We start from the raw sequence: 27,714 nt of genomic DNA, 5'->3' as shown, positions 1-27,714 counted from the left end.
TCAAATAATGCGCATAAACTATATGAAAAGGTAAGTTTATTTGAAGATTAATAGTTCAAATAGATTTCTGAAAAAATACACAACAGTTCTGCACTAGAAATGCTCGAAGTTTGTGTCCTGTAAATGAAACCACTCCAACGCTCTGAAGGGATGGTGAAGTTACATTATCTTTACAAAGTTAAAATAAAATTAATCTTTTTAGCGCTCTCCACAAAGAAAATATCAGCACAGCTTTCTCATGAGTGGGCTCTGCAGTAAGAATATGCCCCACAACCCACTTTCCAGAACTCAAATAACCACAATCCATCTGATGATCAGTGCATTTGTCTCTCTCATGTTCTCGCACAAATCGGAGCAGAACTCTGGGATGTCATTAAGGAATAAAGCAATGATCAGCAGCATTGGGCCAGAGGAAAGAGTGAGGGAGAGTGAGGGAGAGTGTAATGGCATCATTTCAATGGCAGGAACACGAGGGAAACTCAAACACAGTGGGTAATATTAAAATCTCAGAATGAAATGAGTTACTAAAAAATCTTGCCTGAAAATACAGAATCAAGACAATCAGCAGAAAATAACTCAGTTCCTGTTATTTCTGAGCAGAACTCTATTTGACCTTACAATGGAGATATCTTGGATAATAATCAGCAATGCTGGGGGATAAAGGAAATATAATCTCATTTTCAGTGGTTTTGTTTTTGGAGGCAATGGGAGAGAAAGAGAACAATTCCTGAGCAGGTAAGTACTGTCTCGGGGCACAGTGACGGACCTATCAAGGCTGCCTTCTCACAAGTGAACACCAATCCTGACATTTTAGCTCATGGTTCCAATCCGAAGGGGTCACGCTCTTTCTCTGATTTGCTTTGAGTTTCTAAACCTAACAGCATTCAGTAAACATTCCTGAACAATCCAAACAGATCTCCTAGAGTCGGATTTGTCAAATTGATCAGGTTCCAGAGGATGACATGACATTAGCAGGAAAGGAAACTACACCTCATCTGTCTGACTCCTATTTGCAGGATGATGTTTTAATACTGTCCAATACTGTTCTAATTTTATTACAGCCACTTTCCTCATTTACCACGAGATGATTCTTCCCTCCAGCAGGAAATAATAAGGTTGTTCTGATCTATTCAATGGGGATTTTTAAGACCAAAAATAACTACAGTTGGTCTCCTAACTGCATCTGTCTTTACCATGTAACCCAGCAGGTCTGTTGTAATTTCTAGCTTGTACTTAAGCTGTTTATATAACAATTAAAAATTTATAACTGAACAGGGCAGACAATATACTCAATTTCTAAAGGACTTTCCCCTCAGGATTTGGCGCATAACCCAAGAAGACTCTTGGCTTCCCTGTTACGGTGACTCTGACTCTGCAGGGGTTCTCCTATTACCCACTCAGTGCACCGTCTGTGAAAACATGAAGGCGCCCACTGGAGTTCCCACCAACCAGTACATTCCTTGTCGGGTGCATGACATTTATAGAGCAGACAGACCCCAGCCATTCCATGTCCCTGAATTCTCGCACTTTCGAGCCCGTGAAGTGGAACACTTCGATCTGCCGTGGCCTGGCCATACTACCCACAACAAAGCAATCGTCCCTTTTCGGATCCCAGACTGCCCGGAATTTAGTCAGCCAACGCCCGGTGTAATTGTTATGTCTGTTTAAAAACCAAGAAAAGAGAACAAGGTTAACAGTCCAATTACAAAGAATTTGTAGCACAAAGGGCCAGTCAGTCAAACTGCCCTGGTTAGTCTGCACCTCACACCGCGTCACCCACCCTCACCGCGTCACCCACCCACGTACCCTCACCGTCTCTCCCACACACCGTCCCCCTCACGGTCACTGTCTCACCATCACTGCCTCACCCAGCCACCGTCACCGCCTCATCCAGCTATGTACCCTCACCGCCTCTCCCACACACCGTCCCCCTCACAGTCACTGTCTCACCATCACCGCCTCACCCAGCCATTGTCACCGCCTCACCCAGCCACCCTCACCACCTGTCACTGCCTCACCCAGCCACCCTCACCGCCTCACCCAGCCACATACCCTCACCGCCTCTCCCACACACCGTCCCCCTCACCGTCTCACCATCACCACCTCCCCCAGCCACTGTCACCGCCTCATCCAGCTACGTACCCTCACCGCCTCTCCCACACACCATCCCCCTCACTGTCACCGTGTCACCATTACCGCCTCACCCAGCCACCGTCACCGCAGCCATCGTCACCGCCTCACCCAGCCTCCCTCAATGCCTCACCGTCACCCCCTCACCCAGCCTCCCTCAATGCCTCACCGTCACCCCCTCACCCAGCCACCCTCAATGCCTCACCGTCACCCCCTCACCCAGCCATCCACCCACTGTCCCCCTCACTGTCACAGTCCCACCCACCGCATCATAATCGCTTCATCAAAATGGCATATCCTTCTCTTCCTTTCTCTCATGTTTAGCCAGCTTCCCCTTAAATGTATCCATGCTGTTAGTGGCTATAACCCGAACACAATGGAATGAAATTGACAATAAGGCAACACAGTGACCCCCTCACACATCAAGCCACCGTGTGTCACCATCTTCAAAGTTGCACACATAGCAACAAGTTCCTGCTACCTTGCTCCTTTCCCACAGGTGCTACATGAATGCTCCCAGAAGAAATCTGCACGTTGTAAAGATCATTTTTTTTTGTGCTTTTGAAAACCATGAATGCAAATCAGATTTATGTTGAAGACCAGGGCTATGTAAGGATAACGGAGTATTTTGAAAATCAGGAACTAGATACCTATCATGAGCCCGGTTTGTGTAGATCTAGGTTATGGCAAGGTGCAGATGAGGGAGTAGTTTACCAGTGAATGCAGCCATGTGTGGACAAGAGGCCAGTTTCCAGTAACAAAGATCCTCCACCTGCTAACAACTGTGTGATTGGTTGTTAGGTACCTGAGCAGCCTGGCCTGAGAAGCTAGTCAGACCAGAGAGAAAAAAAAACAGCAGGTCTGCAGCATCCAATCACTTCTCTCCCTGTTCCCTGCATAAAGCCACTTTAAGCGTGACACAAACCAGCTTAACCTTCCTTCAGCAGATGCTGCAAACGGAGACTTCAAATAGGTCAGAGACCTTTCCGAAGTGAACCCTGTGCTTCTTGCTAACCAGTGGGAGAGCATCTGGAAACAGGAAGGTCAGGGTGAATTCTTCTGTTCAAAAAACAAACTACAGGACTGTGATTCTCCAGTTCCTCCTCCACCCATGTAAGATTTTGTTTTCGCTTTGTGTTTGTCTCTGTGTGTAAGGGAGAGTTTAAAGAGTTTTGGAGTTTTAATTTGAGGATTCAAGGGCAGTGTAAAGATCTGTAACTTGGGTGTCGGTTTTTGCGGTTGCGGGTGTGTTCGCTGAGCTGGGAAGTTAATTTGCAGAAGTTTTGTCCCCTGTCTAGGTGACATATTCAGTTCTTTGGAGCTTCTGGAATTTATTTGGTTTCATTTTTGCTGCTGGTTGTTGTAGTGGCCGTTGTATTGGGTCTGGGTCAGTGTGTTTATTAATGGAGTCCGTGGCTCAGTGCCATGCTTCTAGAAACTCCCTTGCTGCCCCTCTGTTGGCTTCTCCTGTGATCGTTGTGTTGGCTCAGTCGAATCTGTGGTACTTGTCATCTGTGTGTATGGCTACCAGGGACAGCTGGTCAGAGCCTTTGGTGGCTAGTTGGTGTTCATGGATGTGGATCTCGAGTTGTCTGCCTGTTTGCAGTGTTTTGTGCAGTCTTTGCATGGAATCCTTACATTACATTAGTCTAATTTGAAGAAATTTCTTTAACTTGGTTAATTGTCACCTGCAGCTAGAATGCAATACGTGTTACATACAAAATTCCATGCTCCAGGACTCCGGGTCTGAAAACCCAGCAGTTTTGGAGGTTTTATATGCTTCCTTTAAAAACTAACAACTTGTGACAATACAGGAATGGGGTGGGGGGTGGGTGAGGGTCAGGGGCGGGGAGGTGGAGGAGGTGTTTGATTTCAGTGTTCTATCAGAGTGAGTGGTAACAATGTGGCAGCTCTATTTCAGGTGTTCACCACTAAATTAGGGGTCATCTATTTGTCTACTGCGATTGGCCAATTGTCCACTGACATCAGCCCTTTCAAACCTTTACCGGAGTGTCCAGGAGAAATATTCAGCTCCCATTCTCTAGAACTGAACTTTGGACAACTAGCCTTCCCTAGTCACAGAGTGCAAATGGAACACGGATGGTATCGCTGAGTCCTGACCCATAATGCCTATAGAGACTGCAATCAAAAGGGAGCTGAGCAAAAACAGAAGGGACAGGAGAATTTGACAGTCTGGTAACGCTCGCGGTCCTGGCTCACCCAGCTGTAGCTGAAAATGTGTTGCTGGTTAAAGCGCAGCCGGTCAGGCAGCAGACCTGGTGTGGGACTGGAGCTGGGAGTGGGGGCGGGGTTAGGCGCAGGGGCGGGGTTAGACGTGGTGACAAAGCTCCGGCTGTAGGGCTGGACCCCAGTATTGAGTTGGGCAGCAGTGGATGTACAAATGTAAACCACAGGAGACCAAACATCTCAGGAACTTGGTGAACTTCAGAAAGGGCTCACTTCAACTTCACAATCTAACGGCAAAACATCTAGTTAATTGGTTACTTGGAAATATTTCACTTACATTATTGACGCCACAACTGGAATCTTGGGAATTATGGCACTTGTGTCAAATATTCTGCAATAAATTATTTAAAGACAATTAAAAAGATCTGAACCAACACGAAGCCCACCGCTTTAAATAGGCACTTCATTGGAAATTATTTTAATTCCAACAAACAGAAAAGGCATTCCTTCAAACAGGAGCTCCTGGTAAATCCATTGATAATGAGATCAGCACAGCGTGTCCTCTGCAGAGAGGAATGATGGGATGTTAATGGCTCTGGATTAGTAACCCAGAGGACCAAGCTAATGCTCCAAGGACACGGGTTCAAACCCCACCACAGCAACTTGTGACATTTAAATTCAATTAATAAATCTGTAATCAGTGACAGTGAGCAGGAAACTATTAATTGTTATAAAAACCCACCCGGCTTACTGAAGGCACCACCCAACAGGTTATTGTAGCAAAGCGGCTGACTCTTTACTGCCTTTAGTTTGGTCAGATCAAAGAAAATTAACGCCATGTCCCAAAGAATAAAGAAATTGCACAATTGATACAGGGAGATGGTTAAGTAGACACACAGAACGTGAATATTGGACTAGACCAGTGGTCTGAACGCTCCAGATCCGTGCTGTGTAACTCTACCTTCATGACCCTTACTGTAAAGAATAACAACAGAAGAACCCATCTACAGTCAGGACCTCTCCTCGTAGAAAACAGTTCAGTGGTCATTCAGGTTTCCATGTCCTAGCACACAGTTTGTCTGAAGTAACACAAAGTGTGACACAGAATGTCAATATTGCAACATCCAGCCCCTAGTTTCTCAAACCAGCAGCAGTGTGCATCTAAAACAGGGATTCCCACCTTGAGTCAGCTTAGGACAATGGCAGGTAATGAAAATGATCTTGGAAATCAGGTTCATGGTTCCTTGACAGTGGAATTACAGGTATGCAGGATAGTAAAGGTGGTGTTTGGTGTGCTTGCCTTTACTGGTCACTGCATTGAATATAGGAATTGCGAGGTCACATTCCGGCTATACAGGACACTGGTTCGATAACTTTTGCAATACTGCATCCAATTCTGGTCTGTGATGGGGGAGGGACTTGTACAGGGTTATAAAATCATGAGGGGCATGGATTAGGCAAATAGCCAAGGTTATGGGGCAACTTTTCACAAAGAGGGTGGTGTGTGATTGGAATGAGCTGATACAGGAAGTGGTGGAGCTGAAAATGTGTTGCTGGTTAAAGCACAGCAGGTCAGGCAGCATCCAAGGAACAGGAAATTCGACGTTTCGGGCCAGAGCCCTTCATCAGGAGCCCTACATTCCTGATGAAGGGCTCTGGCCCGAAACGTCGAATTTCCTGTTCCTTGGATGCTGCCTAACCTGCTGTGCTTTAACCAGCAACACATTTTCAGCTCTGATCTCCAGCATCTGCAGTCCTCACTTTTTACAGGAAGTGGTGGAGGCTGGTACAATTACAGCATTGAAAAGACATCTGGATGGGTACATGAATAGAAAGCTTTTAGAAAGATATAGGCCAAACGCTGGCAAATGGGACTAGATTAATTTAGAATATCTGGTTGGATTAGAGGAGTTGGACCAAAGGGTCTGTTCTCTGTTCTCTATGACTGTATGAACCAGTGTGAGGTGATACTGTCAAGGCAGACTAGAGTGAAAGAACGTGGACAGATTAATCTGGGATGGATGATCATTAGAAAAACCCCAACAAATTAAAAGTCCTACTTCTAGCTTTCAGTTCTTTGAATTGTACAATTTAATGTTGTACCAACTATTCAGTCACACTCATTCTGGGGTTTGTTGGCATTACCTGATCCTGTCATCCATGCAGGTCGTCACCACTTTATTACCAGTAAGTGATGAGAAGTATGCAGAGCTTACATTCTTTGTGTGTCCTCCCAGAGAAGCTACAGCCTTTCTGGGTGATGTTTTTAGATTCCGAACATCATAGATGTCCACACACCTGTTGGAAACAGAAAGAATGAGGTCAGATCTTTCTCTGAAATCAAAAATTCATTCATAAATGACACGGGAGCAGAAATCCTGTGATGACAGAATCAGGAGGCCAGGAAATGGTTAGATAACCACCCAAACCTGTCCCACTACTCAGTCAAGTCATGAATATACACTCACAAGGAATCGGAGTCTATAAGAATTCCAAACTTTTTTCTATGTTTGTCTGTCAATGGCTTTAATTTCACCCTGAACTTCTGCAACTCATTTAGTTCGATCAACTTGATTCTTAACTTTCATCCATTTGCCTCCTCCCCCACCCCCCATCCCTCAATAATCTTCCCTGACACAGAAATACATTAGATTCAATTTATAAACTGACTGTCAACCTTAATCTTCCCTGTTATCTGGGCAAAAGACAGTGCCTCTTTCCACTCTGGTATAAAAAACGTTATGTTGTTAAATAGAATGCCAGGTTATACAAAGAACATTTTGGGGGCAGCCACACAATGTGTGCTAGACAGTAAAGGGTAAATAATGAAGGTGTGCAGAGAAAACAGGAACGCCAGCAACAGATTGTTGAGAGTGAGCTTACCGTGTCCCAGCGGTAACAAAATACTGACGATGCATCGGGTGAACACCGACAGTCCGAAAATGGTTTATGCCCAGATCAGCATCCAGTTCCCCTGAAGTACTGTGGAAAATTGCACAGGAAAAAAAATAAGAAACACTGCTGCTAATTCCGTAATGTGTACGTGTCCACATTCACCACAAAAACAAATCCAACACCTGGTGTTAAATACAAGCTTCTTAAACAAAATGAAAATATTCAAATCGTTTTGATTTGATTTACTATTGTCACATATACGGAGATACAGTGAAAATATTGTTTTGCGTGCTATCCAGACAAGTCATACCTTACAATATAATAGAATACAGAATATAGGGTTACAGCTACAGCGAAAGGAGTCCGTTTAGAAGTCTGATAACAGTGTTATCTGTTGGTAGGTGTTTTCAAATTTTTGTATCTTCTGCCCAATGGAAGAGGATGGAAAAGAGTATAACGGGGGTGGGAGGGGTCTGTGATGTTGTTGGCTGCTTTCCTGAGGCAGTGGGAAGTGTAGTCGGAGTCAATGGATGGACTGGGCTGTGTTCACAACTCTCTGTCGTCTCCTTGGGCAGAACAGTTCCCATACCAAGTCGTGGTGCATCCTGATAGAATACTTTCCACTGTGCATCTATTAAAAATTGGGAAGAGTCATTGTGGAATAACGTGATTTGCGTTTTGTTTCCTGTCTTTACTTTCATTCAGGCTTTTCCATGTTAGCGGATAATGCAGCAGTGATGGTGCTAACTGCAGACTCACCCTGTTACCTGCCCCACATGGTCACTGACCCCTTCCCCAACACTGCTGTTCCAGAAATATAAATGATTGCCACAAGGAGTGCAGCAGCCCAGGGAGGGGGGGAAGAGGGAGAGAAGGGTAGAGAAGAGACAGAACACCACCAAACCCACAAAAGCAACAAACAACAGGAACTCAAAAGTATCATCATTTCCAGCACACCCCCAATGTAAGCAAAATAAAAGTTGGAAGAGTTTTCACCTTGAAAAACAAAGAAGGTAAATAGCTCTGAATTGTTGACTAACAGAACTGTTGTTATGTGGGGGTTTACAAAGTGAGCACTCCTTTCCTTACAGGTACTTACCCTGGGGTCCGTCTGTCAACCACAACCACGTTCCCATCCCAGTGACTGACAATCAACGTGGAACCATCTTCAGCCAAGAAGTCAAAGGAAGACGTGGCCCACGTGTTAGACGTATACACCTAGGAACAGGTTCAAGTGTTGAATTAACTGGCTCCAAACCCGGAGATTCAGAGCCCCAAATCAAATTAGAAACCAGTTTCCTCAGATACCATTTTAATTGGAAAGGTCTCATTAATCAGCAGAGTCCAGGCATTGTTGAGCAATGAGGTAAAACCAACTCAGAAATCACAGGTTAGAACCAAATAACTTCAGGCAGTTTCTGTGGAGACTGCTACAGCTCACTACAGTGAGGGGGGGGTGGGGGAGGGGGGTCGGGACTAGAGTCAGGAATGGCTCAGGAGAGATGCAGATTCTTCTATTAATTTCAATCACTCAATTGGAATTATTACAGGAGATGGCCATTCGGCCCATTGTGTTCATGCTGATTCCCCTGTAAACCCAAGATCGTTAACTGAAGAGGAAACATTCCAATTCTCTTCTGAAAGTGTCCAGAGCCTCAAACCAGTGCATTCCAGATCCTAACCACTTGCTGCAGAAAACCATTTATCCTTATGTCTCAATTGCTTCTTTTAACAATTACTTTAAATCCATGTTATCTGGCTTTTCCAACAATAGGAACAATTTCTCACTGCTTACCAAGTGGCGACTTTGTGATGTTGAGTATTTCAATCAAACCTTTTCAGTTACTTTTCTCTTAAAGTTTCAACTTCACCAACTTTTTTTAAAAAAGTAACCAAAACTCTTCATCCCTGGGACCATACTAATGAATCTCTTCTGCTCGCGCGCTCTCTTTCTCTCAAGCTTTCAGATGCTTTCTGAAGGATAACTGAAACGACACAACTCTGTAGCTAAAGCTGAACCAAGTGTTTTACCCAAGTGCAACATAACCTTGCTTTTGTATGTTATGCTCCTATTAATGATATCTTGTGCTGTACTGTTATTCCTTACAGGATAAGTACATATTTTTAAAAGCACAATAAACTCCAAAAAAGGACATTTGCCTGACATTTCACATCTTCCACCCACACTGAATGAGTTGCCTTTTCTGCAATACAATTGGTTCTACTATAACGTGGTAGTTTCAATCTCATGCAACCCCGTGTTATAAGAAAATCATGTAACAGCAGCACCATTTACACTAACGGGACCAGAATCGCTTTACAACTTTGAAACCCTGTGCACAATTCGTCAATCGTGTGACAGTAAATTGGTGTTAACAAAATGCACATTATAGTAGAACAACCTGTGAATGACTGAGGAAGGAGGAGGATTGCAGGAGACTGCTCACACTCTCTCTGCTCCCCCTGCCCCTCACCTCTCTGAACTCTCACAAGCCTTAACACCAGATGCAAAAAGATGCAACATTCCAAACCAAAGTAACATTTGGGTTCCTAGATAATTAATTTCCCTTTTGCTATCTTCTTGGTTCAGTGCAGAAGGTGTATAACAGGATTTCAACCATCTTCATTCAGAGAAGGCACATGTTTTCTTGTAACAGAAAACCATCAATGCATTCCATACTTTCTGGTAACGTAAAACCCACACAAAAAAAAAGGACAGCTTTAGTGCATTTTACCTCATCAAAGACAGCAGCAGCTACATTTCCACAGCGAATACTTCCTTCGTTGCTCAGTGACAGGAGCTCAGCAGAGTTTGAAGGGGAAAAATGCAAACAGTTAATAGTGTTACAATGAGGCTTGAACTGATGGACTGTACCCTCCTGGGAACTCTACAATAAAAGAGAGAGAAGAGCGAAAGATTGCAATCAGAGTTGGATCATTAAGAAACAAATAACTTACATTTCTGTGGCACCTTTCCTGACTTCAGGCCACCTGCATTCCTTCCCAGCCAAGGTAGCCCGTTCTGAAGTACAGTCACTATTATAAAGCAGGAAACAGGCAGACAATTCACGCACTGTAAGCTCCCACAGACAGCTGTGTGACAATGATCAGATTATCTGTTTTGGGGATATTTCTGGAGGAATAATTAGCAGCTGGTACATGAGGAAGTTATCTGCAATGTTTTATGTTCAGCACAAAGGACGGTACTTGGGGCGATGCAGCACTCCCTCACTCCTGCAATGAGTTGTCTGCCTCAATTCTAAACCAAGTCTTTGTAGTGGAGCTTGAATCAGGGAGCCGACAGTGCTCCCTGTGAGCTACAGTTGTCACAGCATCAGGCTGCAAATATGAATAAACAAATAGTCTCCTCAGTACGGAGTAAATGTGAATCACTCACATCTGCTACTCTTTAGAAACTGCCCATCGTCCATTTAAAACACATTCTGGTGCTGCTCAGGAATCCAAATTGCAGAAGGTCACAGAAAGAAATTCAATTCAAAGTTCTCTCAGGACACAGGCTAGTTGTGGCAAAGGGGCCAGCTCTATATAACTCAACGTAGTAAGACAGCAGTAAGCAAATGTGGATTAGAATAATCTCTCCTCAAAAAGAGAGACTTCCTCTTCATATATAACAGTCATCCCTCAAGTTTCAAAATCAGTTAACAACCAGGAAATTCCATAAAAGACATCTCTTCCAGACTGATGTTCTCTCAGGTGGACTGAAAAGAGACCCTGATATTATTTAGAGAGCAGGAGAACTCTCCCAGTATCCTGCTTAACTTTAATCCCTCAGCAATATCACTCAAAAAGTAATACTCGCCATTTCAGGGAGCTGTTGCTGTGTTTCCTACAAGTGACTGTGCTTCAGAAACACCCCATTGGTTGTAAAGAATTCGGTGAAGACCTGAAGGTGTGAAAGGTCTAAGGAAAATGTATAACAATGAATAACAAAACTGATTCACTGACCAGATCCCACAGTCCGATGTATCCGTAAGTGCTCCCAGCAGCAACCAGGAAGTTGCGTGGAGACGGGTGAAAGGCCAGTGAGCCGACCCGGTTTGGCGTCACTTTAGCAACGGAACCTTCCTGCATGGTCATCCTGAGCAAAGTGGACTTGTACCTGCTCAGAGCAACAACGATGATGCCAGTGATTTATAAAATTAAGCAAACAACAAACAGACAGCTTCTATTTTATAAACGAAATCAACTCTCGACTGAAGACAGTTGCTTGGTAGCACAGAACATGAACACTGCTGAAAACAAATACACACTTTTAACAAAACTTTCCATCAGGATAAGTTGCAAGAATACCAATAATGAGAAAAATGAATATTTATATGATGAGAGGAGAGCATTAATTGGGTGACAACTGGATTCTGATTGGCAGAAGCAATGAGATGGAGGATCACGCTGAAAAGGAACTTACGTTTTCAGTTCTACTGGCTGCTTCTCTTTGGTGTGCACCTCACCCTGAGGGAAACATGATGGAAATATTCAGCTCGGGATTACATCTGACTCTTCCGTTACATTATTTGCATTCTCTATTTTAACCAAAACACTGAAACCAAGCTCTTAATGTTAATATCATTTTGCACTGATGGGGATGAAGGCTAGAATGGGAGGAAACAAGAGGCAACATTAACCAAATTTTGAGATACTGAAAAAATATTGGCCTTCATAAACTCTTAAAATGATTTATTTTAACCATCACAATTTAAACATTTATTGTTGTGTTCTGTTCGCCGAGCTGGGAATTTGTGTTGCAGACGTTTCGTCCTGCCTAGGTGACATCCTCAGTGTTTGGGAGCCTCCTGTGATGTTTCCTCCGGCATTTATAGTGGTTTGTATCTGCCGCTTCCGGTTGTCAGTTCCAGCTGTCCGTTGCAGCGGTCGGTATATTGGGTCCAGGTCGATGTGCTTATTGATTGAATCTGTGGATGAGTGCCATGCCTCTAGGAATTCCCTGGGTGTTCTCTGAGAACTCATCCATGGCACTCATCCACAGATTCAATCAATAAGCACATCGACCTGGACCCAATATATCGGCCATTGCAGCGGACAGCTGGAACTGACAACCGGAAGCAGCAGATTCAAACCACTACAAATGCCGGAGGAAAGATCACAGAAGCGCTTCACAGGAGGCTCCCAAGCACTGAGGATGTCACCTAGACAGGGGACAAAACGTCTGCAACACAAATTCCCAGCTCGGCGAACAGAGCACCCGAGCTACAAATCTTCTCACAAACTTTAAGCATTTGTCTCTACATATTCTATACGATTAAAAACACCGATTCAAAGGCCAATTTACTCTGATCTTTTAAGGTATCTTTGGAAAGAACTCTTGTTCAGATATTTAACCAACAAAATTTAACAAAGCAGCTTTCTCTTAAAAGAACAAGCATCATCACTTTCTACATCATCAAGTAAAAACTCGCTCAAACTCTCAGAATTCTCCCAGAAGGATCACAGTCTTACACAGAACCTTGAACCACCTAAACAGTGGGTGATATGCAACAGCTCAATGTCGTGTTAATAAAAATTAGGCATTTGGTTCAGTCTCTCAGTTCAGTTATAAAACGGAATACCTGGCTCATCTCCAGCCACACCTTCATCAGATGCTCGGTTTCTTTGCTGTCGTCTTCATCATCTCGAACCATTTTCACTGGCCCAGAAATCTGAGGATGAGGAGCAAGAAAATAATATAACCAATACAGAATATATGGCACAGAAACAGCCATTCAGCCCAATCAATGGTGCCAGTATTTATTCTGTAATTGAAAATTTGCATATTCTGCTCCATTAGCTTTATCTTCTATCCCTTTCTCACTCATGTACTTGTTTGGCCTCACCTTAAATGAATCTATATTATTCTCTCATACACAGGTTCTCTGTGTCTCTCTCTCTCTCCCCTCTTTACTATGTGTGCATCCGACTCAAAAATGCACATACTTCCTCCTACACAATGACTGCTTCCTACACACATGCACATACACTCCCTGTGTCACACTCGGGCACTCTCTCTCTGCCCCACATGGAAGTGTACATTCAGTGACGTCAGTGCACATGGGCTTCCTTTCTGCCCTCTCTCATACACACTCCCCCTCCCGATCAGACACTCAGGAACTCTCTGCCTCCTTCCCATACGCGCTCCTTTTTGACCATCAGTCGATCTCACTATGCTCTCGCCCCCATGTGCATGCACTTCCTCTCTGCCTCCCTCACACCCAGGTGCTTTGTGCCTATCTTCCTCAAACACAAACGTGCCTAAACCCCCTCCCGGTGTTTCCCTAAACACCGTGTGAGAGAGAATTGGAAATACCACACTGTAGAATTTTGTGCTTTGGCTCTGGTTAAGGTACACAAACGATACAGAACTGCGAGACCTCTACTGTGTATCTACGTTGTGATGGTAGATCATACAAGCACTAACCTCATCTCTGCCCTGCCAAAACCTGACCAGCGCAAAAGAAATGTTGAACTTGTTACAAATCCTGCATCCATAGACACCCAAACAGAGAGACCCACCCTTTCTTCTGACTGCGTTTGTATTTCTATTGGGATTTCTGGGAGTGGGGTGCCTGTTGGGTCCAATCTCAGCAATCGCATCGATCGGCGAACTATAGGTTGCTCCCTAGAGCTTTGAACTTTCTTTCTGAAAGACAGAAAAAGAATCAAACTTAAAATAAAGTTGCACACGATGGGACAATAAAGATAATACAAATACACTTAAACAAAGCAAGAACAATGATCAACATTTCCTGTGAAATTTCTGCCACTGAGATGTGTCAGATTAAATTTTAAATTTTCTTGACTGGCTCCTAATATTTAGCCTCCCTCCTAACTTGGCAGCATCTGCACCATCATCCATTTCAGAATCTCAAGCTACCAATTTGATTTAGAAGCTCCAATACATTTTCCTGTGGCACCTCCTCACTACATCACAACTTTCGTAACAAGTAATTATCGTCATCTATGCAGCCCCACGTTCGATCATGAAGCACTTGCAACTATGAACCATTTTGTTTCCTTTGAACTTTCAGAAGCTCAGTTATCAACATGTCCACATTAATGTTACTCTCTCAGCAGGTGTGGATGTTGTAAAGGAATACAGCAACAGCACAGCCATGACCTTGTGTAACAGTAGAGCCGGCGCAAGGGACTGAATGGCCTCCTTTATGTTGATACCTTTTAGACTCTTTAGAGATAATCAGATGTAACATGATTCAAAAACACAAAACTAAACTTGATCGATCTTCTAATTGAGCTGAAAATGTGTTGCTGGAAAAGCGCAGCAGGTCAGGCAGCATCCAAGGAGCAGGAGAACCGACGTTTCGGACATGAGCCCTTCTTCAGGAACGGGCTTATGCCTGAAACGTTGAATCTCCTGCTCCTTGGATGCTGCCTGACCTGCTGCGCTTTTCCAGCAACACATTTTCAGCTCTGATCTCCAGCATCTGCAGACCTCACTTTCTCCTCAATCTTCTAATTGCATTGCACTAATCATACCTTTTGAACGCATTTGGTCTTTTTATTCGATGTCGTTTACTGATTTCTCTGAGTTTTTCAGCAGTCTGTAAAATAAAACAGCAAATTCCTTTGCGGATCAGCAAAAGACCATTTACTTTGATTTCCCAAATATTTCAACCAGTTTCAATTTGTCGAAGACGGACTAGGAGAGAGTAGGACTGATTGCTGAACACTCAAAATAGTTGCACATAAAAGGGACAGCAATATTCGTGTTAGCCTGGCGTATCCCCAATACCCAGCCTGAGGTTCAATCAGGGGAAAACACACAAAGTATAATTCTATTATCTCCTTTTATCCTGACTACCGCAACACCCAGCAAAAAATGTTTGACCTGAAAGTATCCTCAAATGTGACTGATTCTAAAAAAAACCCTCAGTAATCCAGCACAGAGGGCCACTGGGCCCATCTCACTCTTTCATAAGCCGATCAAAATTATTCTGCTCCCTTGCTCTTTCTACCCAGCCCTGCTCGGTATGTTCCCTTTGATCCTCCTATTCTGGAATCAAAGGGAAATGGAGCATGAGCAGGAGAGTAATGTCGAGGCGGAATGGTTTGTTCCTGTACCTTATATTCCGATCCAATTCATTTCCGACAGTCTCTATTCAACCTGCTTCCACCCCCTTCTCAGATAAGGCAGTCTTAATCACAACAGCTCACTGCTTAGAGATAAATGTTTCCTCATATTGTCTTTTTTTTTAAGTCAAATACCTTAAATCCTCACGCCTTGGTTTACTCACACCCCTCCCACTGAAAATAGTTTTCTTTATTTACGCCATGTCAATCTTAAAGGTGCGGAACACTCCATCAAATCTCAGCTTCAAGGAGAAGGACTGCGTGCAGCATCACTCCAATTCGGTGAAGATCATCAGCTGCTCAGCCAAGGCTTTGGACAGTCATGTTGGCTAAACCACCTCCCGTAACGCAATAACTTTTATCTTCAATGGACCGAAACCATGAACAGAACCAACTCAGCTCAACAGCTTGATGCTAAACAGCAATAATGAGACAGAGGGCAGTGGAGGAGGGTTGTTTCCCTTGACCTGCTGCGGACAATGTGTTATTTACCTCCTGCATATTCAAAGATGCAAAGAACCGGGCATTTTCCTGAATATTTTTCAGTCGCTTCTTCTCGTACAATGACAGCCCCTCGGATTGTTGATGAAACTAAAACACAAAACATAACATTGAAAGGTACAAACTCCTCACTGAACAGATCCTAGTGTCACTCACTATTTCAACGCTCCTAACACAGCCGTTCAGACAGCAACAGTTGCAAGAGTGGTGCTGGAAAAGCACAGCAGGTCAGACAGCATCCAAGAAGGAGGAAAATCAATGTTTCGGGCAAAAGCCTTTCATCAGGAATGGGACTGAGAGCCATGGGGCTAGTAAGATAAATGAGAAGGGGGGAATGGGGCTGGATGGGGGAGATGGCTGAGAGTGCAATAGGTGGATGGAGATGGAGGTAAAAGTGATAGGTCAGAGGAGAGGGTGGTGAGGATAGGTGGGAAGGGAGATGGACAGGTGGGGCAATTCATGAGGACAGTGTCGAGTTGGAACTGGGGTAAGGTGGGGGGAGGGGAAAATGGGGAAACTGGTGAAGTCCACATTGATGCCCTGGGGTTGAAGGGTTGAAGATGAGGCGGTCTTCCTCCAGGCATCAGGTGGTGAGGGAGTGGTGGTGGAGGAGGCCCAGGACCTGCATATCTTTGGCGCAGTGAGAGGTGGGGGGGGGGGGGGGGGGAGTGTGTTCGGCCATTGGGTTGGTTGGTGCGGGCGTCCTGGAGATATTCTCTGAAGCAGTCTGCGAGCAGGCGTCCTGCCTCACCAATTTAGAGGGGACCACATCGGGAGCAACAGATGTAATAAGTGACATTGGTGGATGTGCTTTGCAGAAAGCAGATAGGGGTGGGGAGGGAAATATATCCCTAGTGGTGGGGTCCGTTTGTAAGTGGTGGAAAGGTCGGCGGATGATGCAGTTTATGTGGAGGTTGGTGGGGTGGAAGGTGAGCACCAGGGGGGTTCTGCCCTTGTTGAGGTTGGAGGGGAGGGGTTTGAGAGCGGAGATGCAGGAAGTAGATGAGAGACGCTGGAGGGAATCATCAGCCAAGTGGGAGGGGAAATTACGGTCTTTAAAGAAGGAGGCCATCTGGTGTGTTCTGTGGTGGAACTGGTCCTCCTGGGAGCTGATACGGTGGAGGCGGAGGAATTGGGAATATGGGATGGCATTTTTGCAGGAGACAGGGTGGAAAGAGGTATAATCCAGGTAGCCATGGAGTCAGTGGGTTTGAAGATGGAGTATTGAGTTAGTCACTGTTGACTGAAATGGAGAGGTCAAGGAAGGGGAGGTAGGGATGTGTCTAAGATGGTCCAGATGAATTTAAGGTCAGGGTGGAATGTGTTGGTGAAGTCGATGAACTGATCAACCTCCTCACGGGAGCACGATGTGGTGCTGATGCAGTCATCAATGTAGTGGAGGAAGAGGTGGGGAGTGGTGCCGGTGTAACTACGGAAGATGGACTGTTCTACGTAGCCAACAAAGAGACAGGCATCGCTGGGGCCCATATGGGGGGAGGTTTCAAAGGACAAATTGTTAACGGTGAGGACCAGCTCAGCCAAGTGAATGAGAATGTCAGTGGAAGGGTACTGCTGGGGGTGTGGGGAGAGGAACATACGGAGGGCTTGGAGGCCCTGGTCATGGCAGATGGAGGTGTTCAACAGCAACAGCTCAGTGTCACTAAGGGATAGGGAGCATGGCAAGGCGTGGGAAAATATGATCCTCCCAGTTAAAAGCAGTGTTCTAAAGGGAAAGATGTGACACACTGCAGAAATACCTGTACATCCCCCTCAATAATAAATTAACCTCTCAGTTCTCCTATGTATGGAAACCGGTCAAACCTGAGCCTTCAGTTGTATATTTAAAGAAGGCTGTGCAAATCACACAATACAAAAACCCATAGTGTAATGGGAATGAAACAAAACATTAGATAAAGTTTAAAGCCTCAACAAAAGCAGAAAATGCTGGAGAAACTCAGCAGGTCTGGCAGCATCTGTGGAGAGAAAGCACAGTTCACATTATGGGTCCAGTGATCCTCCTTCAGAAGCCAGATGTCACCAGACCTGCTGAGTTTCTCCAGCATTCACAGTTCTTTTTTTTTGAGAAAGTTTGAAGTCTTGGTTGATGTTACTTCAACTAACCCAATTAGAGTAAAATCATAGAATCTAATGGCCGAGGTGATTATTTGGGACACTATCTATGCAGATTGTTTGAATTATTAATTAGACTGCAGTAACTTTTTCACACAGAGGGTGGTGCGTGTATGGAATGAGCTGCCAGAGGAAGTGGTGGAGGCTGCTACAATTATAACATTTAAAAGGCATCTGGATGGGTATATGAATAGTAAGGGCTGAGGGGGATATGGGTCAAGTGTTGGAAAATGGGACTAGACCAGGCTGGGATATCTGGTTGGCATGGACGAGTTGGACCGAAGGGTCAGTTTCCATGCTGTACATTTCCGTGACTCTATAATTAGTTGAGTGGTCAACTCCCAGGATACAAATAAGGAAAGTTGAGCTTAGGTAATGAACTGGTTGTGTCTCCGCTTTAGAAAGTCCAGGATAAAGTGCCACCAGCCCCAGACTTGTTTCATGAAAAGGTAAAAACAAGGACTGCAGATGCTGGGAACCAGAGTTTAGATTAGAGAGTGTTTCATGATAAGCCTGAACATGTTGACTTCAAATATCTATAAAATCGGCACATTTTCCACTGAAGGGCGGTTGGTTATTAGCCCACTGCAGTGGAGCCCCTCTCCGCCCCACCACCCCCACATTAACTCTGTGAGTGCAGTGTGCCCAAACATTGAGGACCAGGAGAGCTGGGAGTCACCTCAGCAGCCTCCTGCTCACTGTCAAGAGACAGAATCCTGGCAGTCATCAAATAATCTAAAGGTAAAACTGTAGGACAATCTCGTTATATATTCATCCCACTCATCCTACCCTGCAATTAGCCGTCCAAGTAAAAACAGACTTGCGTTTGTATAACACCCTTATGTAATGAATTTTCTCAGGACCCTTCTCAGACACTGGTTACATAATGAAGTAAAGGACAGATAACTTTGTAGGTTATTTAGAAGTGTCTTAAAGAGCAAAGAGGATGAAGAAATTAATAACAACAAACTAAAGGTCAGTGTGTCCTGATTCCTTACCGACAGGGGCAACTCATCGTCGCTGCTGAAACCATCCGAGTCTGAGGGGGCCATGCCCGGCTCGGCAGGGCTTGTTGGCCCAGGAGGGATGTCCCCCTGAGCGGCTGGGACCTGCCGCTGGTCAGCCCCATCCTGGCGCACCCTCCTGCTTGAAGACCGGCCCGGGGTCTGGTTCCCCGGGATCCCCCGGCCTGGAGTCTCCCTCCCCGCGGTCCCCCGGCCCAGGGACTCCTCCCCCGGGGTCTCCCCGCCCCCGCCTCCCGGCCCGAGCCGCCGTTTTCGGTTGACCGAGCCCGCTGCTGTCGGCTGCCGCCCGAGTGCCATGCCCTGAGCCCCGGGCTTCATGGTCTCGGGGAGGAGGAAAAACGCTGCTGTTCCCCGGCGCCGAGCGGCCACTTCCGCGCACGCGCGCTGCAGCTTGTTACATAAATGGTGACATTTCCCGCGCTCCGTTTCCCGCTGCCAGAGATAGGGCACTTTCACATCCCGCCATCTTGGAAACCGCAACGCCCCCTGGGATAGCTCGCTCTGCTGAAGAGCAGCGGCAGCATTTCGAAACAGCCAGACGCTGCAATTAACATTAAAACAAGTAACTGCGAATGAACATCTGAAACAAAAACAGAGGTTGTTGGAGAAACTCATCAGGTCTGGCAGTATGTGTGGACAGAGTTGATGTTTCAAGTCCAGTGAGCCATCTTCAGAACTCAAATCTGAAATGCCCTGCCTAAAAAGTAGGCCGAAAATAAACTTTCAAATGGAACTTACTTGATAGGAAATAGTTTACGCAGCATTTGGGGGAAAAAAGGGAGTGAAACTTATCCAATAGCCCTTCATAAGAGTCAACACGAGGATGGGTGTAATCAGCTCCCTCTGCGCTGTCATAATCTTAGGATATTTACACTTGGTGGGACAAATAAATCAGTCTTCAACAATCCAGTTGTGTTCTATATTTAAAATATTTGGATAATGTTAGCTATTACTGCAATATGGACTGTCCCCAAAATATCATCACTAACTTCCCCAAGTCTTCATGTCTTTCTCCATGGTAAGCACAAAGGAGAAATACTCAGAGAACCTTGCCCATCTCCTGTGGTCCTACACATACGTGTCCACTTTGGTTGCTAAGGGGCCCTATTCCCTCTCAAGTTATTCTTTTTTCCTTTAATATACTTAAAGAACCTATTTGGAATCACCTTAAGGTATCTTGTGCCCCCTTTTCGCCCTCCCAATTTCCTCCTTCAGTAAACTCCCATATTCCTTATCATCGCCAGGGATTCCCTTGATCCTAGGAGCCACGCCTCTTCCTTTTTTTCTGGTCAAAGCCTCAATATCTCGTCATCCAGGGTTCCCTATTCCTGCTAACTTTGCCCTTCACCCCAAAGGAACATATAGACCTTGAACTCTAGTCATATCATTTTTAAAGGCCTCCCAATTGCCATAGGACCCTTTGCCTACAAACTACTCCAAACAACCCCTGCAAGCGCCTGTCTAATTCCATCAAAATTCACCTTGCCCCAATTTAGAACTTGAACCTGTGAACCAGTTTTGTTCCTCTCTGTAACTATTTTAAAATTAATAGAACTATGGTCGCTGATCCCAAAGTACTCCCCCACTATCACCTCCATCACTTGTCCTGCCCTATTTTCCAAGAGTAGGTCAAAGAAACTTTCCTGAATGCACTTAACACTCTGGCAGTGCCACTCTGTTAGGAAAATTAAAAATCCCCTACTACAACTGCAAGTCTCTCCAGTCTCCCTGCATATTTGTTCCTCTAATTCCTGTTGTCTATTTAGGGGCTTATAGTACAACCCCAATAATGTCATCATCCCCTCATTTCTTAGCTCCACCCACAAAACCTAATTGGATGATTGATTTGATAATCCTCAACTCCACTTTCTTGCCATCTAACCATAAACCTAGTTTTCCTTAATGATTGTAAAGCTGTCTCTCTCAGCCTTCATATATTTAATGATACAGTCCTATGTGGAAAAGAATTCCAATGATGCATTATCCTCTGAGAAAAAGTCCTCATCTGTCTTAAATGGACAAATCCTTACCCCTAAATCATGCCATCTGTTCACAGACTTCCACTAGTCTTTTCCTATTTTAATATTCAGCTGTATTTTCCCACCAAAATGCATAACCTTACATTTTCTCACATCATATTCTATCTATCCCATTTTTAACTAAAGACTTAACCTGTCTGCATCCCTCTGTACCCTCCTTGTGTTATCCTCACTACTTGCCTTCCCGCTTATTCCTGTCATTTGCAAACTTAGCTATAGTGCATTCACTTTCCCCATTCAGATAAATAATTGAACGCTGTGGTACTCCACTAGTTAAAGGGTGCCAGCTTTAAATATTCCCCACTTTATACCTATGCTGATAGGCCAACACCTTGTATGGTTGAATACCTTTTTGGAAATCCAAACTACACTAACTGGTTCCCTTTTATCTACCCTGCTTATTACCTCAAAACTCTGTAATAAATTTGTCAGGCATGACCTTCCCTTCATGAAACCATGCTGACTCAACTTGATTTGTATGTGTTTAAACACTCCGTTACTGCATTCTTTGTAACAAACATTTTCCTAATAGGAGACAGTGACTGGCCTATGAGCTACCTGATTTTTGTTTCACTTTTTGAATAAGGGTGTTACATTGGAAGGTAATGTGCATCCTGTGCATCCACCATTTCTGCAGCTACTTTCTGTAAAATTGTAGGGTGCATTCCCTCAGGTCCTGGGTTCTCATCAACCTTTCACCGCATTAAGTTTCCCTTGTAATTTTTCTCTAGTGATTGTTATATTGCATATTGCCCCTCCACAACCCCCTACCATTTTTAGCCCTTTAGTTATTGCTGGAACACTATTTATATGTCTTCACAGTGGAGGATATTAAGTATTTGTTCAGTTTTTCTGCCATTTCTTGGCTCCCCATTATTATTTCCCCAGCCTCATTCTCTAAGCTGCCTGCATTCACTGTTGCCTGTCTCTTCCTTGTTATTTTATTTAAAGCAGCTCGGTTTTTGATAGTTACTAGTTTGCCCCTTTGCGTTAATTTTTTTTATTGGCATCTTCAGTTGGTGTTTAAAACTTTCCCAATCCTCTGGTTTACCATAATTATGCACTTACATTCGAACGCATCGTGTAAGCTGTTGTTTCAGAAGAACAAAATTGAAAAGATCGTTTTAAATTCCTTGAAATACAGAAACCCAGTCAGAAAGATATATTTTGTGACCTTTAAATATCATTGTAAATTAAACTCAATTTGTCTATAAAAAAATTAAAACAATGTTTCACCCAGTTTAGGAATAAACTACAACAGCAAGAGATTCAAATAACACTGTTCCTGTCAATCAAAATTCACTCTATAATCCACATCAACCCTTTACTTTTTAAAAGCAGAGAATCAACTGAAAAGTATATACAGAACAAGTGAGGCATATGCATCATTGGGTATTACTCTCTACGGACACAAAATAGCTATTACCAGATGTGTACAAAATAGTAAATACAAGTACAGTAAAACTCTAAGACAAACTTCATCTACTTTTGCAAATAGCCACTAGTGCCCAGAGGTCCTTTATTGTTTAAACACAGTCCGCAGGACTGGAAAAAAAATGAAACCTTATATTTATTGCATAATTTAAAACACAAAATGCCTTCTTGCAAACTGTAATACATTACATTAATGAAATAGATATACACTGGCACCATATAGAATGACAGATCAAAGAATGAATTTCTCATCGTGCAGTTTTCTGGGTGAGGTGGATGTGGGAAGAGCAGTGCGTGACAATATATGAGGGGAGGCAAATTAGCTCATTAGCCTGCAACAGTTCCAGCAGTCACATACTTCAGCCATGGACACGAGGTCCTGCGAACATGATGAAGTAATAGGGTTCGAGATGTTAAAGGAGAGTGAAATTCCAGAATATGCTTCCAGTTGAGAACTTAAGATTAGGGAAAATTATTATTATTCAAAACCAAACTAAAACACAAAATCTCATTGAAGTTTGCAGCAGAAATGCAATTTCTGTAAAATATGTAAACCAAGCTTCAAGACCGAAATATAGTTTGAGAATAGTTTATGTATATTTAGGATGAAATGCAGTTACGTGCAATGTTTTTAAAAAAACAGGTTTTAGCAACAAATTGATCTAAGCGGATTGCTGAATTCATCCAAAGTGTAATTACAGACTGTCAGAAGAACAGATCTATTCAATAAAGTAACTTTAAGATCAGATATCTAGTGAGTGCAAAGACAGCATTTTACTGGACAAGAATTCCAGCCTGGTCCCACAAAGGCAAATATTCTGTGGACCCAACACATCTTAGAAATTAATTCCTTTTCTAAATAAAATGTTGCAACCTGCATTGTGGCCTCAGTGCCAATGTAATGTACATTGGGGTACTGATCACTGCAGCAGCGCTGTAACTGGGACATCACTCGACAAGATTCCTCCCGGCTTCCATACAGAATGCAGCAAGACGTCATTCAGTACAATGATACAGGCTGAAGTCAGCAGTGAAGAGCACCTTAAATCTGAAACATCTTTTCCCCGCCTCGGTCAGCTGTCTTAGAATTCACAATTCGACAAAATGCTTTGGACTTAATTTCCTTTTCAAACGACATCCAAGAAACATCCATCAGCTGAGATCGCAGAAATGTCTCAAAGACTGCACACATCCCAGTGGTCACAGCAAAGGTCAGCTAAATGAGTATGATGGTTTGAGGAAGGGCCGTTGGCTGATGTTGCTGCGAGGAACAGGTAATGGCATTACCCCTGGGCGCCTGTTGCCTGTGGCTGGCCTGGGGTTGGAATGTTTTGAAGTTGTTGCAAACTTTGTGTTGGAGCTACATTAAAATAAATTAGAACAATTAGTACATAGATCTGCCTTACGTCCACGTAACAGACAAATATATTCAAAAACTAATAAAATAAAACATTGTCCAGATAATGTTAAGCTGATGTACTGTAAGCTAACAGAGGTGGATGGAAAATATCCCAAGGCACTATTCAAGGAGAGCGAGGAATTCTGCTCACATCCTGAAAAACATAGGATCTTTGCACAAAATCACAAGTTATTCATAACACACAAACAACACAAACATTCACCCCCCCCACATAACATATACCGACACACCTACACACTCACCCCTCCACATAACACACACCTACACACACTCACCCCCTCCACATAACTGTATATACACATACCTACACACATTCCCCTCCTACACACACACACACACACACCCCTACACAGCACACACACTCACCCCCCCTACATAACATAAATCCACGTAAACACATTCACCTCCCACATACACAGGTAAACACATCCAAAGACAACCACATGCATTTAACCATGGACACAATCCTTCCATACCACACAGCAACACACCTCCAACTCTGCTCACTTCTCTTCCAGAGCTGTACTGTTGGAGTGTCAGTACGGAGTCCCATGCCAACGGAAGGTCAGTACTGAGGAAGCACTGCACTGTCAGTGTCATCACTGAAGGGGTGCTCCAATACGGGAACTTCAGTGAAGTGTGGCACTTTCGGGTCCGTACGAAGGGACAGTTACACTGTTGGAGGATCAATGTAAAGGGAATTCATTGCCACGGAGCACAGTGGAGGTGGGATGTTAAATGCCTTCAAGGCAGAGATTGATAAATTCTTGATCTCACAACGAATTAAGGGATATGGGGAGAGCGCGGGTAAGTGGCGTTGAAATGCCCTTCAGCCATGAGTGGATGGCAGAGTGGACTCGATGGGCCAAACAGCCTTACTTCCACTCCCATTTCTTATGGAATGTTGCACTGTCTGAGCATTAGTACTGAGGGCATTTCGACAGATACGTGAAGAGCCAGGGAATAGAGGGATACAGATAACGTGCAGGCCATGGTTGGTGCAGACATGGTGACTGAAGTGTCTGTTCAGTGTTTGATTGCAGTTACTGATTCTGGGTTTTGACAGTGTTTCGCTGCGTCAAGCTGAGGAGCAGGAAGAGACCACCCAGCCCCTTGAGCCTGTATTACTGAGATATCAATGACTGATTTACATCCTCACTCAGTTCACCTGCCATTATACACTTGTTTAACAAAGATTTATCAATCATTTTTTACATGTCCAAATAATCTGCAATGGAAGACAACTTTTTTGATGAAAATGTCCAGACCTCCGCTCCCATGTGTGAGGAGGTACTTCCTGACATCACTGAGAACAGGCTGGCTCTAACATTTACATGCAGTCCCTCAATCTGCCCTCTCCCTGCCAGCACCAGAGAAAAGAGCCTCTCTCTCTGCATACTCTATGAATCCTTCAACCATCTTAAACATCTCCACCCAATCACCCCCCAACTTTCTATCCTGGAGAGTCTAAAAACCGGGCCTTTGGAACCAGCCCTCACTATTTAATCCTTTTTAGTTTTGGTCTCATTCTGGTGAATCCCTCGAAGGCCAACAATGTTTTCCTTTAGGAGTCCTGTCCAGATCTGACTATTGAGAACATAATAATGTGCAGTAGATTTTAATTTTCTTTATTCATTCACATGATGTGTGCACGGGGTTTTCTGGCCCATCCCTGGAAATGTATGTTTTTCCTGTGGATGGTGCCACTCTAAAGCACTTTAAAAATTCAGAATGTTGTGAAATGGCTCCCTCCAGTGTCTGCTTTGGTACAATACAGATTAGAGTACACCAGGTTTACGCCCTCACCAGCTGGAAGCAGAGGGCACAGCCCACGTGCATAGCAATATGAAAACAACAATTACGATCTTGTGGTTTGTTTGTATAATATACTCTGTTCATACTACTTCTCTAGGTGAAGTGGCCGAGTTACCAGAGTGGGAATAAGTTTGGAAAGAGAGGGATGAGAAAAAGAAAGAAATAAGGGTTACGTGGCAAAAGTTTGAGTTTTTAAACATGCGGCCATTTCAGTTTTGAGGCAATGGGAGTGAATGATCAGGACTATTACACAATCTTTGGGAGTTGAGTTCAGACACAAATGTGAATAGACCTCCTGTGGCTCCAGAACACTCAGCAACACCCAGCACAGAAAATCCCAACAACACAAAAGTTCAAAAACATAACAAAAGTAGTGATTTCATTGAATGGCAGACAGATTTGACTGGCTGAATGGCCTTGTATTGCTCCTATGTCTAATGATCATAATTGCTCTTGCCCTCCACCCTATCACAGCCTTTCTGCTTCGATCTTCCTGTCCCTTCCCCATGTCACCGGCTTAAAAATTCTAATTTCACTTTCTCTTTAATTCTGACTAACAGATACTGTCCTGAAACGATCATTCTGTTCCTCTCTCCCTAGAGCTCTATCCAGTTTTTTTGCAAAATCTCATTTTAAATTTCCAACAGCTGCAGCATTTTACTGCTCCATAAATTGCTTTCCTTTAATTCATTCATGGGATATGGGTGTTGCTGGCTGGACCCAGCATCTATTGCCATCCCTAGTTGTCCCTTGAGGAGGTGGGGGTGAGCTGCCTTCTTGAACCTCTGCAATCTGTTTAGTGTGAGTACACCCCCCCCCAACTCTGTTAGGAGGGAGATCCAGGATTTTCACCCAGAGTCACTGGAGGAACATTCAAATTTGATGTTCTTGCACTTGTCCCGATAAGCGAGAGACAAAATATTTTCAAACACACGTAGAATAAACGCCCAGGTGGGGATTCTCTGGTCAATAAACTCGATACGGAGAATAGCTTTCATCAGCTGTGATTGACTTGAGATCACGTATCTGCTGTACTTTTGGTTTAGTTCCTGACGCACAGATTGTGGAAAAGCTTTTATCTCTACCTGACATTAATGATATTTTCTTTGGCATTCCGTTTTTTAAAATCCATCAACAAATCTTCAAACACCACAGCCCCAGGCACTTTCATTGGTGAGATTTCATGTGTCAGAGGTCACAAATGATGGAATTTCTTCAGTTGACACATCGCCAATTTGGGTTGGAATCATGGATAGTTTAGGTAAAAACAATGACTGCAGATGCTGGAAACCAGATTCTGGATTAGTGGTGCTGGAAGAGCACAGCAGTTTAGGCAGCATCTGAGGAGCAATAAAATCGATGTTTTGGGCAAAAGCCCTTCATCAGGAATAGAGGCAGAGTGCCTGAAGGGTAGAGAGAGATAAGCTAGAGGAGGGTGGGGGTGGGGAGAAAGTAGCATAGAGTACAATGGGTGAATGGGGGAGGGGATGAAGGTGATAGGTCAGGGAGGAGAGTGGAGTGGATAGGTGGAAAGGAGGATAGGTGGAAAGGAAGACAGGCAGGTAGGACAAGTCATGGGGACAGTGCTGAGCTGGAAGGTTGGAACTCGGGTGAGGTGGGGGAAGGGGAAATGAGGAAATTGTTGAAGTCCACATTGATGCCCTGGGGTTGAAGTGTTCCGAGGCGGAAGATGAGGCGTTCTTCCTCCAGGCGTCTGGTAGTGAGGGAGTGGCGGTGAAGGAGGCCCAGGACCTCCATGTCCTCGGCAGAGTGGGAGGGGGAGTTGAAATGTTGGGCCACAGGGCGGTGTGGTTGTCCCGGAGATGTTCCCTAAAGCGCTCTGCTAGGAGGTGTCCAGTCTCCCCAATGTAGAGGAGACCGCATCGGGAGCAACGGATTCAATAAATGATATTGGTGGATGTGCAGGTAAAACTTTGATGGATTTGGAAGGCTCCTTTAGGGCCTTGGATGGAGGTGAGGGAGGAGGTGTGGGCGCAGGTTTTACAGTTCCTGCGGTGGTTGGGGAAGGTGCCAGGAT

General features: G+C 44.3%; 2 protein-coding genes across 3 annotated transcripts in view; both read right to left on the bottom strand.

The window, feature by feature from the left end:
* Positions 1-34: 34 nt before the first annotated feature.
* On the bottom strand, positions 35-22,087 carry wdr76 (WD repeat domain 76). Its single transcript, XM_060852842.1, has 14 exons — positions 22,076-22,087; positions 18,942-19,472; positions 15,805-15,903; positions 14,719-14,783; positions 13,738-13,864; positions 12,798-12,887; positions 11,639-11,682; positions 11,179-11,332; positions 9,948-10,100; positions 8,312-8,430; positions 7,201-7,299; positions 6,463-6,615; positions 4,655-4,708; positions 35-1,660 (listed from the first exon to the last, which is right to left on the bottom strand). Exons 1-14 carry the CDS (start codon positions 22,085-22,087, stop codon positions 1,390-1,392), a joined length of 1,971 nt encoding a protein of 656 aa, XP_060708825.1. The 3' UTR covers positions 35-1,389.
* A 242-nt stretch (positions 22,088-22,329) lies between these two features.
* blm (BLM RecQ like helicase) overlaps positions 22,330-27,714 on the bottom strand; it is a 56,324-nt gene continuing 50,939 nt past the window's right edge. For both annotated transcript variants that reach the window (XM_060853070.1, XM_060853071.1), the window contains exon 22: positions 22,330-23,801. In XM_060853070.1, the coding sequence (XP_060709053.1) occupies positions 23,654-23,801 (148 nt within the window). In that variant the 3' untranslated portion in view covers positions 22,330-23,653. The remainder of the gene's footprint in view (positions 23,802-27,714) is intronic.

Source organism: Hemiscyllium ocellatum, chromosome 39, assembly GCF_020745735.1.
Source record: "Hemiscyllium ocellatum isolate sHemOce1 chromosome 39, sHemOce1.pat.X.cur, whole genome shotgun sequence".
In the NCBI taxonomy this organism is placed as follows: Eukaryota; Metazoa; Chordata; class Chondrichthyes; order Orectolobiformes; family Hemiscylliidae; genus Hemiscyllium; species Hemiscyllium ocellatum.
Note: the sequence above shows the minus strand (reverse complement) of the source record. Positions and strands in the feature narration are given on the sequence as shown.

What these genes read in the sequence shown, in the direction of transcription:
- wdr76 (XM_060852842.1), bottom strand. An exon ending in AGACCAAATGCGTTCAAAAG is followed by an intron (nt 13,865 to 14,718) that starts GTATGATTAGTG and finishes TCTGTCTTTCAG; the next exon opens with AAAGAAAGTTCAAAGCTCTA. An exon ending in CAGCCAGTAGAACTGAAAAC is followed by an intron (nt 11,333 to 11,638) that starts GTAAGTTCCTTT and finishes TGCTCTGAGCAG; the next exon opens with GTACAAGTCCACTTTGCTCA.